Genomic DNA, 17,773 nt, shown 5'->3' on the forward strand with positions numbered 1-17,773 from the left:
ATAAATAAATAAATCAAAAGTTTCTTGTGACATAAAGTGAACTTCACACCTGGAAAATGTTAAAGAAAACATTTCTAATTAATATTAATTAGATAAGTGGAAGTTTATGAAAATGTGTGGTGGTTCGGAGTTTTAAGATGCCCGTTTCTCATGCATGAGTGCGGGTTCAAACTTAAATACGGCAAGTACCAATGTGACTTTTTCCGAGTTATATATACTTTCTAAGATTATTTAGATACCACTGGTATGGTGGTCTGGTGAAACGTGGTCTTATAATTTCAGATTACAAGTTTGAAATCGACAACACGCATTGAGCGTGGTGATTAATGCTCGAAGCCCCGCCGTGTGAGAAGAGGCCTTTGGTCCGCAGTGGCCACTTATAGGTGTTGATGATCTATTATGTTATTCTTATACGCTAAATCGACTGAGCGGATCTGAATGTTAGAACAGCGATAGATCTGGAACAACACATACATATGCTACCTTATTTTATGCCGCTGTCAGAATCCAGTAATCTTACAAAATACAGCAGGAACATCGTACTATCTGTTTCGATGATACAATATTCACGCTGCTCGGTAGATAGTCACCTAGAGAACAACAAGCTACATTGTAAAGGCTTGGAACATGGAGTAACAATATTCTTGAGCATTCAATACAGGGTGCCGGGCGTACAGACCCCCGCGGCATCCAATCAGCCGCAAAGGAAATTAAACTGTTGAATTTATTAATGGCTAGCCTCGAATAATAATCCTTCGTAACTAGTCTCGATATTATCTTAAAATATACTGACGATCTATTGAATAATAAATAGGATTAAAGGGTAAGTGGTTATGACTCCTGTAGTTGGCGAATTTTGATTAGGTTTGTCCTGGAGGTGTCAGGCTAATGTCGTCTGGTGTTTACTTTAAATAGACATTTCTGTCGTTTGGTTTTAAATACTGCTGTTGATGAGGTCTCGGACTAGTTCTCAAACTGAAACTAGTTCCAGCCTTTTGGGGGTTAGGTATTAAAGGGTTGTTGGGGAATTGGGGATTGAGAAGTTTAAAAAGGGGGTAATTGTACCTCTGGTAACCTTATTTACACTACAGAACACACCGCAAGCGTTGTATCACGACGGTTTCTAGGAGGCCGTGGTATCACTCCAGTCGAGACGGCTCATTCGTACCGAAGCATGGCTCTCCCATTCTTTATTGCACCTTGGTATTTGTAACCTGCAGCAATACTTTAAAATACCCATCGAACGTATTTTCTATTTGATATGTACGTATTTCCTATCAGTTATGTAAGCAAACTAAGTGCAGGTACTTTTTAACGTCGGGACATCGGTAATTACTCACTGTCATGCCGTAGAAAAATAAGGAGTGCTGTCATGAAAACCGAAATGAATCCATTCGAGAACTGCTAGTAACAAATTAACTGACTTGAGTTCATATCAATCTAATCGATATCAAACAATGATATTTGTAAAGTTGAGTATTAAAGCAAATTTGATATTCATCCCTGTCTTACTCAATCAAGAAGCCATTCTGATACTAAAACTTGATTTAAAGTTTACTGGTACCTTGTTTAACATGAAATGAAATCGTAATTTAAATAGTGAAAGGACCATTATGAGAAATAAATTAAACAAATAAAGTGAAAGTGTACCTAAATAAATTTGGACAAAGTCATTAAACTTTTGGGAACACGTCTAAACTACCCAATATGTAGGTTCTATTACTATTTACTCATTAGCCCACAATAAAAGTTACTCACGCCCACCTTTAACCGTTCGGGCTATTTATCAGGCGGTTGTTACAAAACTTTTGTAGAAAGAGTTTTCGGAGTGGACCCCTGTGTCGTCCCTCCTCAAGATTGATGGTTTCCCTCAGTCAACTGGTTGTTCATGGTGCCCATTCTTCCCGCACCACCCTTTGTTTGTACTATTGTTGTGAGTTTTACAATTATCATTAAGATCCTTGTCTGCGTGAAGGCTGTTACTCACTTAATGAAATTAACTCAGACTGTATCTGTTCAGACGTCTGCCAACAGAATTACGTTACGATATCGAACGTGCTTAAAGTTTGCTTTTGCATCATTTTCAACTAGCATGTTCGATTTCATAGATATTTACCGACAACATGAATAATTCAAGCGGATAGTGTGGCGTGAAAGAGTCTCAAAGGAAATATGAACACCTATAGAGTTTAAAATTGACGGTGCTGTCTGCTCGCGTTCGTTTCAACGTCTCGCACGTTACCCTCATAATACGAGCGAGTCGGAGTCGGTACACCGCGAGCCGCGAGCCGCGAGCGTAGCGAGAGTGATACCGCGCCGTGCACCGCCAGATAATATTCAAGCTTCATTGGACGAATCAATGTAGGTTATGAATTTTATATATTGCCAACCAATAAAACGAAATTTTGTGGAAGCATCGAGTTTTTCTATTACGTCGACGATATTAAGCCGAGGTACGAACTTTAAACTGAGTATTAAAGATTCTATATAAAAAGGATAATGAGGTGTGTTCGTACCGCAGACATATTGCGAAAGTTTCTTCAAATCAGTCAACTCCCCTTTCGCGGGGCTGTAAGCCTCATTCAGGCCACGTACCGTAGCTTTCATTCAAATGGACGTGTCGAGTTTTCGTGGCAATTCGAATACTTTATCACAAAGTGGAGACCTGTAAAACCTTCAGGGGCGATAAGTAAGCAAATATATGAGTTCCCATGAAATATTACATTTATAATGACTTATCTAATAAGTAATTGAACTCTATCATAAGATAACAATAGATAATATATTCCCAAATGTAACTTTATACGGGAACAGCTCTTCGATCCTGAATTTTCCCTACTTAGAAGTATTTATTTTACGTCTGTTTATCACATCAGGAAACCAAAAACGCCTACGTATAATTAGGTACCTACATATATAAACAGTAATTAACTAAATTAGTAGGAATCCACTTCTGATTCCGCCTGTATTTGCATACATTAAACGAAGATTAATAAGGGTCGTTAAGCTAGTCCCCTGAAAAGCCAGATGTGGGGGCTTAGGAATTCAATATACATATTTATTGAGTTGTTACGGAAACAATTTCCACTAACACTTAGGTCTGTGAATGTCTGTGATTAACCTAAATACATTTGAGTACCCTATTGTCGGTCTGTAGGCCGTAAAAATGAGAAGATACTATAAATTGGTATTGACTGGTTTTCTGCCCCATTTACTTAATGTGATCAGCTATTTATTTTCTATGAATACTTCAACACAGTGTTCGAATTCAAGGATATCTTAATTTATTGACTCATCTCAAGTTCAATTTTCGGGTAGCAAAGCCTAACAGTATTTTCCGATTTACATAATTGTATAAACATGGTGCGTCCTCTATTATAAAATAGAAATAGCTCATAACATAAATGGCGTAAAGTGCGTTTAAACTTTAACTTCTTTGTACCTAATCTATCAAGGAACAAAATACGCAATGTTAGTTTTTTAACTCACTAAAATAATTTTTTATTATTTGTGCGAGCAATTTTATTATATTTGCGGTTTTAACTTAAGCTATACAACACTATAAAACAAAGCCGTTCCCTGCACATTACCAACTAGTCTGCGAACACCACAATCACCCATTATCCGAACTATTATACCCAACTTACCCGACTATAAAAAGCAGTTCGGGTTTACCGAGTTCTTGTTAGTGCTATGTTCTATACGATTTAATTAATTGACTGCTCTCATTATTAGGAGAGGTTTGCAAATTATCGCCTGCATTGTCTTAGCAATTGAAGTATTTTTTTTATTAGTATATAAAAATCTTTATTAGTAGGTACTTGCAGTAGTAGTAAGTACTTAAGTACGGCAGAGTTAGTCAAGTTGACTCTGTCTCTAAAATAATTACTTCTGTTATGTCACATGGATAATGTTTTTTTTTTATATATTAAGCCAATACCCAATACACATTGTAAGTAAAACAAAACTTCTAATTTGTTTTTGTTACATAAATCCCTATGCGTTTTATAAAACCATTAACCTGGATTGAATTAACGACATGAAATCACAATGTCTACAAAACGTAAATAAAAAAGAAACAACGAAAAACAAACGGAAATTACCCACACACGTAGTCATATTTCAGCAAAAAGTTAATTTACAATAGTATCTCCCGAAAATGGCGACATTTAGTAAAGCTGGCTTGATTAATTTAACTGCTGGCGACACCGTAATGTGGCAAACTATCACAGTAATACCCGTATATTACGGAAACCAAATATATGCTTCACCTCCCCAAGGGTACGACCATTAACAGGTTTTTTTAATCACGCTTTACAAAAATAATTGCCTATTATACGGGCCGTTTTAAATGACGACATCAGTCATGGTTTCCCTTCGTCGAAAATTAAATAACAAACCAACTTATCATGATTAAAAATTAAAGCAGAAAAATTGATTATGAGATTGAAGAACTTACATTGTTATTGTGGACTGTGATAAAGAGAGTAACTTCTATAATATACTTAATGTTTATCTTTTCTTAGGCTAAAGATGATGATATACTTATTTTAAGCACGTCCACCGGAAAAACCGCTACTTATTATAAGAATATTACGATGCCACCCGTTGCGAGCCTTCGGTTTTATTACATAACGCGCATGATGCTACATCACAGAACCATTATGATATATGACCGCTAAGCGTAGGGCAGCGCACCATCAAAATCACCCTATTGCATGTAATACAAAAATAAAGTATTTTATTCCCACATCCAACGTAAATCGCCTCGAACAAACAAATAAAATGGCTGTTAATTTAATCATTGTAATTTTCCATGTTAAGCGATGCCTAAGGGCGTTTGTAAGCTGAGACTGGCGTTTCTATATAAGATTTAGGCTTGCTTTTTTCCTCTATTTCCCCTCTGCTAGCGATCTTATTAATTATTTTTTACACTGCTCCCCACCGAACGGCGAGGAGGTAGCAATGAAGTGATCCTCAGCACAGCGTTTTAGAGAACAAGTACCCACCTACTTTCCACTTACGTACAATTACAGGTACTCACAGATAGATGCGACACAGCATAATTTAGTTCATCTGCAGGTTGGAAATGGTACGCTCAACGACCCTTCTTTTACAACGTATCAGTGACGATAAAAGTGAGACATTTAATTCTGAGGATTATTTTACTGATTTAAAATGATATACAGACATGCACATAAATTACTCATCATCAAAAAAGGGCTGACAAGCAGCCGTGCTTTCATACAATTCCTTTTCGAAGCCTACAATAAATTACTTACTCCCTGCCTTTGTTCTGTGTGTACAGTACAAGTATCGCCAATGTTTGGCACCAACATGTATAATTTACGAGTGTCACATACGTATAGAAGGGAGCCTGGCTGACATTCATCACGCCACGCGATCGTCACCCGAACGTGCCGTAAATCGTTGCAATGACGTCACGTATTTGTTTAAATTCAATCGATCCAAACGGTCGTGTTCACAATTTAAATTTTTCGAATTTTACAGCTGTTACTCCATTTCCGTGAGAGTTGAAATGTGTTTTACTGTTTTACAATGGATTGAAAGCACTTTACATACGAGATACCAAAAATTCACGTAGATAAATCAGAGAGCAACGGAAATTATCAAAACAACAATGTTTTAAGAAGCATACTTTTCGTATTAACTTACAATAGGTACTGTCTATTTTGTTACCCCTTATCAAATTATCCGAATAATTAACTGTACGGAGTTTTAGTTATAAGTAAAAATTTTAATAAACATTGTTATTATATAGTTACTTGGGCCGAGTATTATATTCCTATCTTTATAAATTCTACCGTCAATATATCTTCACCCTATAAACACTAAAAAGCAGTATTTTCTCAACTTTTATGAACTAATTTCTTTCTTACGACGCACTCTCTTATTTTCTCGCTCGGCGACACGCTTCAATACTGTACCTCGTAAAAAGTAACGCAGCAATATCATTTGAGAAGGTTAGAATTGCAGGTAAACAGCGAATATTAAGTGAAATAATAACAGTAGGTAATTGGTTTCTATCATATTTTTTATAAATACTCTCTTACCGCTTCACCCACTGAATCAAAGTATAGGAGTGGAAGCAAATACGTTATTTCTATGTAAAAAGTGTACCTAGAACTGACGTCACGCGAAAATTAAAATCAATATGCCTTCGAAAGTTTATGTTTTCCTAAGAAAATATAAAATACTAGCTTTTGCCCGCGACTTCGTCCGCGTGGTTGTGTTAGTGGTGGTAAAAACCCTTCAGGGTCTATTTTATCTCTGTACCAAATTTCATCAAAATGTTCGGTTTACTGGTTTAGGCGTAACGGCGCAAGCGTAACCATAGATCTAATCACCCCTCTCCCGCACGCGCACCCCTGGCCTTGGCGACGTCCACTTCGCAACGGGCCGTGCAGCAGAAATCGTAATATTTTAATTTCACCACAACTTCAAAACCAAACGTCCAATTTTGATAATTCAAAGACCAAATATTATCAACATAAACTGATCTTAATGATGAAATAATTTATTTTGATAAGGATTAATAGCATAAGTGAAATAAACCTGTTTAAATGTAGTCCAAAAAAATTCAAGATTTTTAAATAAAAATGTGGTTGTTGTGCCTCACTCGACATAGATAGGTATAGTGTGTCGCGGACTTTTTTGTAGATATTTATAAGATCTACAATTAATTATAACATTTTATGGTTCTATCTTTTGTAGTTTAGGCAGCGTACGCAAAATAAGTAACTTCTTTCGTTGATTTTTTTCAGTTTGTGTCCGAAAAATCCAAATATCTTACGGAACCCTATTTTTGTCCAAAATAAAATATAGCCTATGTTACTCGTGGATAATGTAGCTTTCGAATGGTGAAAGAATTTTTAAAATCGGTCCAGTAGTTTTTGAGCCTATTCATTACAACCAAACAAACAAACAAACAAAGTTTTCCTCTTTATAATATTATTAGTGTAGAAAAATAAGTCTTCTACCCTATACGAACTAGTAAGTTCTAGAGATAAGCGTGTAAACTCTTCAGCTGTATAATATATAAGTATAGTAGATAAATTAATAAGGTAGGTAACTAACACCGAACCGCTTTGGCATTGTTGTCGTTCCCCCTTTGAGTTCGAAATTCTTACGGCATCCTTGGCTTAGTAAAGGCGCCTGCAGAAGGTAGCAAGTGTAGGTAACTTGGGATCTTTAGCGGTTAGCACCTGCCGTAACTTATGATGTGATAACATGTTGATGGGGCGAGGCTGCCTTTGATTTTACGAAGTAAGTAGGTAAGTATATGCAAATCTATGCTGTAATGCAATGAAACAGAAGTTTGTTTTGTTTGAACGCGCTAATTGTGAGGCCGTGTGTGCGGCAAGCGGGAAGTGTCTGTTTTTACCGACTTCATTTGTATATCGGGGATGATGATGGGGTATGAAAATTAAAAAGTTATTATGGCCGTCAGTTAGGTATTTTGTAAGATAACAATATACTTAGATAAAACTAATCAAAGTTTAGGAGCAAATACGTCATTTCTACGTAAAAAATGTACCCAGAAGTGACGACACGCAATATTCGAAAGTATTTGCTTCTGTAAAAAAATACGTGTCTCATATTTTAAAATAATCTACAAGGCGGCCTTAAAATAAAAAATAGTCATCAACCCTATTCTTAGAATCATCCTTCCATCCATCTTTTCTTTAGTTTAACTTTTTTCGTCAATCCATCCATCAACATATACCTAAATGTAGTACCTATAAAACATACTATGTACCTATATAGGTATATTTACGTACCCATACCTATTCTACCTAGATAGAAGTTTTACATACGCCCGCCATATTTTCGCCCACGAACAATTTTTTTAGGTTCACTCCCCGTTGAATTATGGAACCTCATTTATTCCTTTTTTTGTCTATGACTGACACATCTATCACTCACGGCCTACGTATTGTCTTTGGTTTGTATTAATCTTTTGAAAGGCCGTTTGATGTTTTGCTTGTGTTTGAATTAATTGCTTATTTATTTACAAAATGTTTGGGAAAAATATTAAGTTAAGAGATGATGATAAAGGTATTGTTTATTCAAATCGAGTACGCCTCGGTAATTGGTTTGAGGCTGCTACATTGGAGGAGGTAAATACCGCTTTGTGTTATGTGCGTGGGCAGGCTATGTTACATATAATCCTACTAATATCATAAATGTGTAAGTTTGTTTGTTTGTTGCTCCTTCACGTCAAAACTGCTAAAGGGATTGAGATGAAATTTGGAACTGGGGTAGATTTTGGTCTGGAATAACATTTTGTATACATAATCCTTAGGATATGCTTAGTATATTGTATAGCAGTCTTGTGATAGCTACTAACTACTGCCGTAAAATTGAGTAAATAGAACTATTCACCTCTTTATACCTATTTACCCCGTTTTACCGTAACGAATTGTATTTAAAATAAGTATGTTAATAATGCTTTATTGGTAATTTCTATAGTACAAACTCAATATATTCCTGGAACAAATGAAAAAAGGTGGTTTGACGCTCGCTCGATTTCGAAAGATGACAGAAAATCTCAACTCACCGACGATTCTCACTCAGTCTTCTGGGAGCATCGCCTTCGGATCAAATATATCTCTATACGCTCCACACGTACCGTGTAATTTATATTTATCAATTGTTCTTGCAGTCTTATTTCTACTTAGGTAACACAACATAATATTATCATCAAGTCTTTTATTTTCCGAAGACTTTAAGGTTGATAGGTATATGTCACATGTCGTCCTCTATACATTATTTGAGATTCCATATTAATAAAATTCTGAGAATTTTTGAAAACTGAAGAAGTCTATCTATAATGTTTATATTGCATGACCCGGGAACAATACTAGATATGTGAGGTCCCATAGGTGGCCGTGGCTCGCAGTAAGTCACTGCCGCATTACTCCAATTTCAAGTATTCAAGTACATAGGAATATTATTCGATCTAGATCTTGTTGTCTGTCCACGATATTTGAAAATTTATCGGATAATACCAAATCGAATAAAGATAAATTTCTGACTAACGCTTATACGACCTCGTGCTTAGAATTTACTTTTAAAACTGCTATGTCGACAAGACTAGTTTCTAGGAAGGAATTTATTTTGTAGAAAGTAGAAAACTGTTCATTAATATTTGCATTATTGGTTTATAGCGAGCGATCCTCCCGTTGAAGGTAAACTAGGTCTTCTGTTAGGTGGCCATTTGACTTCGAATGATATCGCATATTCGCAACAACTTGAAGATGGTTGTACTATCATTGGAGTTCCTTATCAACCACCAGCTCTGAGTAATTCATTCACACTTACAAGTGCCGATTATTGCGACCGGACTGGTGAACCATTGAAGTATAACCAAGAATTCCTTTTGACTCTCACGTCATCGAAAAACAGGAAAGAGGTTGGTTTAAATCAATAATAATTAATAAGTCCACCCCAATATCCACATACTTCTTATACGATTTCACATAGTCAAAGATGTGTTTGTGTGTAGGTATTTTAAATAATCCTTTCTCAAGAAATAGTCATCAATATCGAACAGAAATGTTTATGAAGAACGCATCGACCCAATCAAAATCAGCTTATCCAATAATACAAAGAACACAGGCTAACAAAACACAAGGAAAACAAAATTGCTAGGATGCGGAAAAATTTAATCTTGAAAAGAGACCATACATTTTGTTAGGGACGAAAATTCCATTCATGTCAATAAGCTCATGTCCCTTTTTATATACCTGATCCGCAGGTTTTTGTGAAAGGTGCGTTGTGTTTCAGCCGTTATACGTAAGGTATGATCCGGATCCAGTCCCGGGCCTGTGTGGCTTGTTCCCGCTGTACCTCAGCAAGCACAACGTCGCTAATACCCGGTGGAGGGTGTTGCCGGTACAGCGGCCCAATATCACGCGCTTCGAACAGGAAGGGACACCTGTGCACGTAAGGGTTTATTAAATAACATTGTGTTTAGATTATTTTTATTTTTATGACTCAAAACACAGTTTAAAATTACGTCTTTTATTACTAAGTTTAATTAAAATAAAGTTTTCTTTTGCAGGTCAACCAAGATGTTGTGATAAATCATTGTTCTACAAATCGTAATTTAGGAATAAACCTGGGCCATTGGGCCTTGGGTTTCTTTGGAAAAGTTAGTATAAACGCTTGTTTTGCGTTTGACATGAAAAGGGTTATTCAAAAATAATTGTATGCTTTTAATTACAGGTTTGCGCTCCCTTGCTGAAAACATGCCTCGATATTTATGGACGAGAGTTACCTAATAATGTGTGGCAAATTCACACACCGATAGCCACACCAACAAAAGAAAATAGTACTTAGAAAAAATTTAATTGTTATCAGTTAATTTATGCAACATTAATATTGACGCTTTTTCAAAAATACAGTAATTATTTGTGTTATAGTGTGTGTTTGTTTCGTTCCCCCTATTGTCTGCTTGGGTATAGATGTGTAGGCCTCGGCCTCCCTGTGATCAGTCGCGCGTCGTCAGGACACTCTGCCTTCGTTATTGTCTCGTTTATTATACAGCTCGCCATCTGAAGTCTTCGAACTTATTGCGTCTACCTTCCAGAACATGAATAAGTCATAGCCTTCGTTATAAGAATTGCTCTAAAACACCACCATCATGAATATCGCTCAGCTCCGGTTGAAAAGAAAGCCCACTTTTATTATTTAGGTAAGACATTACTGAAATTATTCTCCATTTTCCCTCTCACCAGTAATTGGTCTTCACTACTAATTAAAAGTCGTAAAAAGTGTTTATATCAGATCCTAATGATCGGGTTTCTAGACAAGAAAATGCTAAGATCTAATTAAATGTGGTCCCACAACAACATTTTCTCTTTTCATTTATGCAAATAAGAAAATCTCATTCAAACGTCTGGTTCGTTTTTCATTTGCTATTTTAATAATTGGAGAGGCTATTTTAAAATATAATGGAATATTTTGAATATGCAAGTAGGGTTTGTTGCTTTGTGAAATATTTTAGATTTCCATTTGTTAATAAAGTGCACTCATCCAATAATGAGCGTATTTCATTGAATTACAAGTTCAATTGAACTACGGGACATGGTTGAAGTTTTGATAAAAAAGGACTTCTCCCATTGAGCCTCGCCCGTATTCCTTTTATTATCTAGTCCTTGGTTGTGAGCTCTTTCTTTCCATTTGAAAATTGAGTTTGTTATTGATCCCAAATCTTTGCTTTATCGAAAATTGATTTTTTTCATCAACTTGTTTCTGTGCGATATGTTCGCCTCCCATCTGCCTAAATTGTAAATTTATTTAAACGTAATGTAAATGTACTTACTCTATATTTGTGTGTCTAAGAATATATTTTAAACAACGGTGTTGAGTGCAAATAGCATTATGATCCTTAGTGAAATCAGTTTGATATTTCTTGCTCCTCATATTTTTTTTGTATAGGATAAACACGTCTTCGGAAGGGATATAAAAATTGGAAGGGTATCTATAAAATAGGCTTATCGTGGAGCGTGGAGCGATATTTTTGTACATTATCCCATCCACATGTCATTTGAATAAGTTACGAGTAGGTTTAGTCCGTCTTACTCTGAAGTAGTTTTATACCCTAAATACTTTCGTTAGGATTTATTTGATAGGTCGGGTCCAATGGTAAGCTCTTCTCGTAGTCTTGCCAAAATTTATGTAGTTTAATCTCTATAACTTGTTTTCTCCGAGAATTAAACTTTGCACCTCCGAAAAGGGTGGTAAATTCTCTCTGTATGCGGTGAAGGTGTCATGCACAAGTTCATTTAGTTTACTCGAGCAGAATGTTTGAGGTATTATGAAAATTTAATTAGTCTACCTTTGCGTCGCTTTTGTAAGTTTACGCATGTGGAATTCCTAATGTACTAAATGCATTTATATACGGCACAGTACTATTATAATGGCGAATAATTGCCGTAATTGAATTTTATGTTGGCAAAATCTTGACTAGCCAGAGCGTGTTCTGTCGCAGATACTTATCTGGCGCTGTGAAAAGGCAAAGGGGGAACTAATCTCCTTTAAGAGCGGCACTGCGTCGTACGAGCGTCGCCCGGACAGGAGGACAGGTCAGTCAGGTGGGATGCGAGGCACGTCTCACTCCCGCGACTGTTGCGTCGTTTGCTAGTACACATGCCCTTTGTGACGCGCCGCGCCGCCGGCCTCTCAGCACTACCCTCCCGGGACATACAATCGAGTCGTTTGAGTGGCCTGCCTCCTATTTCGTATCAGTGATAATGGTATTAGTTCGCCACGGACTGAGAGGTTATCGGAGACGATGTTTTTGTCAACTAGATATCTCTTGACGGCGCGCGGTATTATTAGTTACGCGATTTTGGCGTGTTATTGTCGGTGGAATTTTACTGAAATGAAATGAGTTTAACATTTTGGAATTGTTTAAGTCAAAAGAAGAATTTATTATATTTCAGATGGTAATTGTATCTAGTTTATCTTGTCTCTAGGTGTCCGTAAAGAGGGACGGCTGGAAACGAAAAACAGTAGAAGTTTATCAAAGATTATTTCATTTGTATCGCAGCAGCGGTATCAGACCCGAGAGTATATTTACCGCTGGAAGTTATCTACCCTCCAACTGAGTTATGGTTCACTCCAATAACCCACAGTGTAGCTGACTTTTCACATTGTTCGGATGCTGGCCGCTTTGTCTTATGTTATCGTGCGCAATGTACACAATACCACAACCTCTTAAATGGCCGATGTTTTATCAATATTTATAGCACTTGTACCCTTACTTACACCTTCGTGAATAGTCTTCGGTATGAAATAGGCATCGTTGTTTCAATTTCTTGTTCAGTATAATTATAGTTTAAAAGGTGTACTTTAAATTAAACTCCTCATTAAGCTATTTATTTGTGGAAACTTCATAAACATTACGGAGAATTGGTACCTAAGAATCACTTGATAGGTACAGTTTCATCCAAAATTTCGCGAATTTAGTTAAAATAGCAGCAGCTAGCTAACACAAGCTGTAATTGTTGTCAATATTCACCTCGGTTGTCGACTACTTATCTCCGCGCACAGTTTCAGCGAAATGTCGTTCATTACCGCCGACAATAGACTCGATAACAATTCTAAAAAGTCGTCACAGAGAACAAAAGGTTTATCATAGCGACAGAGCAATTCATGCTCGGATCGGCAGTCAGCTTCAGAGGGATTACCAACATGTATTGTATACGTATTCCAAATCCTAAGTACCCCAAGCTTTTATTAAATATAGTAGGTACATACATACACACGTGAAGACGCGTGTAAAGGATTTATGATAATATATACTTACCTACCTACTACTATTGTTAGTTTTCAGAGTCGTACCTCAATAAAATTTGGTTGCATAAATATTTTACTCGTTTCAGTCAAAAATATTATGAAATTTATTTCAAGTTGACTTTAGGAACTCCCTGTAGAGTGTTCAATCTGAAAGTGAATGTAAAAAAATCAAGTAGGTACTTACCTTACCGGTACCTAGATGTTTTTGCTGGAGAATAATCCGCGGATTCTTTTTCTTCTTAATGTAATATTGATATAAATTTTTGCTTCATCAAATGTCTCGGGACCTTTGGAGTGCCTTTTATAAGGTTATTAGTATGTCTTGACTTTTCTGGAGAAGTGACATACATTATTCACTTAAGTACCTACATTTACTTTCATTGTAGGCATCAATAAGTATTGCAGCAAGACCCTTCGTAGATACAAAAGCGTAACATTGTATGACCAAATTCTCCCTCCCCTCCGTCTCATTATTAAGAATTCATAAAAAGCGAGAATCCAGTAATCCTTGGTCCGAGTCAAAAATCTTTACTTTTCATGTTCGTTTGTGATTATTCAATCAACGACAGATATAAAGATATTATATGTTTGCAGAAGTGCACATTACGGCACGTAATGCCGCTTTACAATGTACACCCACTTTTAACCATTTGTGTTATAAGTCCTATGTAATAGGGGGTGAGCCTGTTGCCACATATTGGGCACACTTCCAGACTCCAACCCAACCCAGAAATCGAACCTGACACCCCTTGTCCGGCAGTCGCACTTACGACCGCTCAACCAACGAGGTAGTCTCTGATCAACTTAAAGATATATTACATCCTGTTAAACCAAGTTTGACTACTTTTACATGATAATAAACCAAAGTGTTATTTGTAAGCAACAGTTCAGCAATTATTGTTCACTAAATATAAAATGATTGTTTCGAGGCAAAACTGTAAGGTTTTTGTTGGGTATCGCCCGTTGTTACAGTTGTTCGTCGGTTGTAACCTTTCCCACGTGAATAATTCATAGCATCGAGTTTCACAATAACATTTGTTTATTGTGTGCCCTCTGGAATTGTTCCCGTATGTTTTTAATCGACACTTATCGAAGTTGAAATTAATTTAACTATTAACCGTAAAATAATGGTCCAATATTTCCCAATTTTTCGAGTGAAAGATTTATTCATGATGTGTTATAAATTTTAAGAGAGCTTCATTCGCAAGCTGCGAGCGTGGCTGTTAATTGAGAAAATTGATTCCCAAAGCCAAAAATAATGATTTCGTAGTCACAATAATCATATGTGATCTTACGTAGTAAATATCTTTGAGTATTATGTCTACCTCATGCTATCATACAAAAATAATTTCTGAGTGTAAACCAAATTAATTATTCTAAACTAAGTCCAGCATAAATTAAAGAAAAACGGAAGAATACGAAGTAACCTTAGACCGGATTTAAGTGGACACTCGCCTACCTTAAAAAAGACGGAGCATTAAAAACAAAATTAATTTATCTCCAAGCAAAGAGATATTTCAACTTCCTCTTTTTTTCAACAGAAATTTGAGCACACCCCTCGAATGAAAATTTACGAAAAAACCTTCGGAATAAAATTTTAAATTACTGTATAAAGACGATCATAATTTGCATGCAGGTGATCATCTTTAGAATTATATCAGCCGTCATTAAAACTTATGAGGCGGAAGTATCTAGCCACGTGACTCAGCTAAGGCCCGGCTTTTACACAATTACTTTTCGGAACAAAGTTACAATACCCATCTTTTGATGGAGCATAATTCACAAAGACAAAGGGAATAATAGAGTCGAGATATTCAACGTGATTAAGAAGATTAAGAGTAGATAATACTTAAATACATTGTCTACAATTTATTGTTTTGATACAACCTTCATTTTGATTTTTAAGCATCAATTTTCGTGAAGTAACTAAGATAAATAATGTATTCTTACATTTTACCTTCAAAAACGTCACAGGTAATCTCGTTGGTCTCATCATGGACGTGTTCACTTCACTCGGCAATATTTTAGATGTTAATAAAACCAGGGCATTACTCAGACAAGTAATTTTTGCTCTCACAATATTCTTACCGCTAGGTTCCGCGCGGTTAAGTATCTTGATTTCACAAGTCGAAACTGAAAATGTTTGCTATTAGGATACAATACACACAAAGGCTTTAAATAAAATGTAAATTGCGCTCTTAGCAAATGTTATTCATAGAACAAGGGAAACTTCATTTATATTCAGTAGAATTACTGTGGAACGTTACGCAAAACAAAGTGAGCCAGAGCGAAATTAGACAAGTCTGCGAACATTACCGTGTAGGTTTCTACACAGTACACGGTACACGAGTATGAGGAATGCCTTTCAACGTCACTATCAAGCTTCACAAAGTTACTAGCAGCTTAAACATTATATTACACGCCGACAGTTTTGGCGCTATTTGCGATCAAAAGGGCTTTGAACATGAAGCTGATTACTTTTCAATCGCTACATCTCGCATATCGATTTTGATTACAATTCTGAACACGTTATAGAGAAAATTATTTTCACTGAGTAGGTACCTTGAATACTCTATTTGGAATTTGTTTACATATTTACAAGCATCCACCATTGAAACGAAGTCATTCAATATTAATTTAGTGAATTGTGAGCCGTAGCTGAGGCGTCGGAATTACATCGTCGGCTTGGATTGAGTAAGATTGCCGACAGTTTTCCGATCATTATTTCCCTTGAGTGCAAGCGTAAACAGGCCGATTCTTTTTTTAAGATATTGAATACTTGAGAATTGTCCATTATTTAAAATTTTTGCAGATTTCAAAACTGAAATTGTATGCTGATAAACACTTTAATGACGCTCTTTTGACCAGTTGTAGATAAAAAATGGTATATCAATTACCAACAAGAGTACCATTGGATGACACGCAATTAGTATGTTTTTGGCAATATTATTCAATAGTATGGGTTGGATTCAAAATATTTGCGTTGGAAGCTGTCTCCGTGAAGAGCACAGACCCAATGGCAAACACGCGGCTACAATCTCATGTACATAGTAGGGTTGTAGCATGCTTATTATGACGATGATTATTATGCTAAGTTCATGTTAATACCTAATTTTAAAAAGAACTAGAGTTATTTACATAGCACATTTAGGGTAGGCTGTGTCATTGGATATTGTACTTTGTTTTAAATCTGAGAAGTGATAAATGACTAGTTATATTTGAAATTTATTTATTTCGCAATCTATAAATCTAATTTATATTATGATTCATTCATGTTTCTCGGAATTGTCTCAGAATTTTGGTGGGTGTCAGCCCTATTTTTACTGCAAATATCGAACGTCTTGTCGGATGTTATTAGCTGTGTGCGTAGCTCAAAACATTGCCTCCAAGTTTCCCAATATCAACGATATTATTCGTTTCCGCGCCTTTTATGCAAATTGACTTTGAACTCATGGGTACAAGTCAGGTCTTCATTATAAACAAGTAAACTTTACAGACAGGTACATAATTATATTTGCGCAAATTCTCTTACATGTTTTCAGACACCATCATCATAATAATAAGTCTAAGAATTTCCTGGTCACTCCAACTTCCCCTTCTTTAGACAGACTTCTCGGGGCCAACATATGACACATCATACATCTCCAAGAAAAACTTATGAACTCGGCCTTCAGCACTTGAATATACAAATAAGTGTCAAAGAAAATCTGGGACAAGCTTACTAAGTAAGAAAAACAGATGAGAATACTTTAGTTGAGGTAAACTGTAATAAATATTTTCCACTCGACAAACAAGCTCGGGGGTACGCTACATTAAATAATATCGACATATCCAAGCCAATTTCGTACTTTCCGCTAAGCTTATTTCAGACTTCCTCACGCAAACATTCCCCCATGTGAAAATAGATTCGATTTGCATTTTAGGGTTATAAGACGAGCAATAACACATTTCCAATTTTTGGATATTACCATACGTTATTTAGCAAATGGGGTTGATGTTGGTAATAGAATATTATTGTCAAGTGTTGAATTCACTTCTTAACAAATACCTTTTGTACTACCCACCAATAGTTACTATACTGAATTCAAATTACTTTGAGGACCATACGTTTGTACTGGCACTAGACCACAATCAATCCACACAAGTGTAGTCATCAAGCATCCAGCCCTAATTAATCAGACCAGAACTGATTTACACTAATAATGTCCCAAATTAATTAATACCGATGCACAATCGTTTGTAACAATGGCTTACATAGAATCAGATGTAATTAAGTGCATGTCAAATGTACTAATAGGTTCAAGGAACGTTTGGCCGAAATAAGCGCATAATAGGTAAGTTTGTTGCTACTGATAATAAATGTTCAGATAGCCCAAAAAAAGTTCAACGACCACTTAATAACATACCTATTTCTGACTTATCTTTACTTAACACAAAATGTAAA

General features: G+C 36.0%; 1 protein-coding gene across 1 annotated transcript; it reads left to right on the top strand.

The window, feature by feature from the left end:
- Nucleotides 1-7,959: 7,959 nt before the first annotated feature.
- Nucleotides 7,960-10,445, top strand: LOC118275093 (cilia- and flagella-associated protein 161). The gene is made up of 6 exons (XM_035592952.2): nucleotides 7,960-8,141; nucleotides 8,494-8,656; nucleotides 9,192-9,436; nucleotides 9,811-9,969; nucleotides 10,088-10,177; nucleotides 10,252-10,445. The coding sequence occupies exons 1-6, from the start codon at nucleotides 8,040-8,042 to the stop codon at nucleotides 10,363-10,365; spliced, it is 873 nt and encodes a 290-aa protein (XP_035448845.1). The 5' UTR covers nucleotides 7,960-8,039; the 3' UTR covers nucleotides 10,366-10,445.
- The last annotated feature ends 7,328 nt before the right edge of the window (nucleotides 10,446-17,773 follow it).

Source organism: Spodoptera frugiperda, chromosome 15 (genome assembly GCF_023101765.2).
Source record: "Spodoptera frugiperda isolate SF20-4 chromosome 15, AGI-APGP_CSIRO_Sfru_2.0, whole genome shotgun sequence".
In the NCBI taxonomy this organism is placed as follows: domain Eukaryota; kingdom Metazoa; phylum Arthropoda; class Insecta; order Lepidoptera; family Noctuidae; genus Spodoptera; species Spodoptera frugiperda.

What these genes read in the sequence shown, in the direction of transcription:
- LOC118275093 (XM_035592952.2), top strand. Translation starts at nt 8,040, where the DNA reads ATGTTTGGGAAAAATATTAAGTTAAGAGATGATGATAAAGGTATTGTT. An exon ending in AGGCTGCTACATTGGAGGAG is followed by an intron (nt 8,142 to 8,493) that starts GTAAATACCGCT and finishes TAATTTCTATAG; the next exon opens with TACAAACTCAATATATTCCT. An exon ending in ATACGCTCCACACGTACCGT is followed by an intron (nt 8,657 to 9,191) that starts GTAATTTATATT and finishes ATTGGTTTATAG; the next exon opens with CGAGCGATCCTCCCGTTGAA.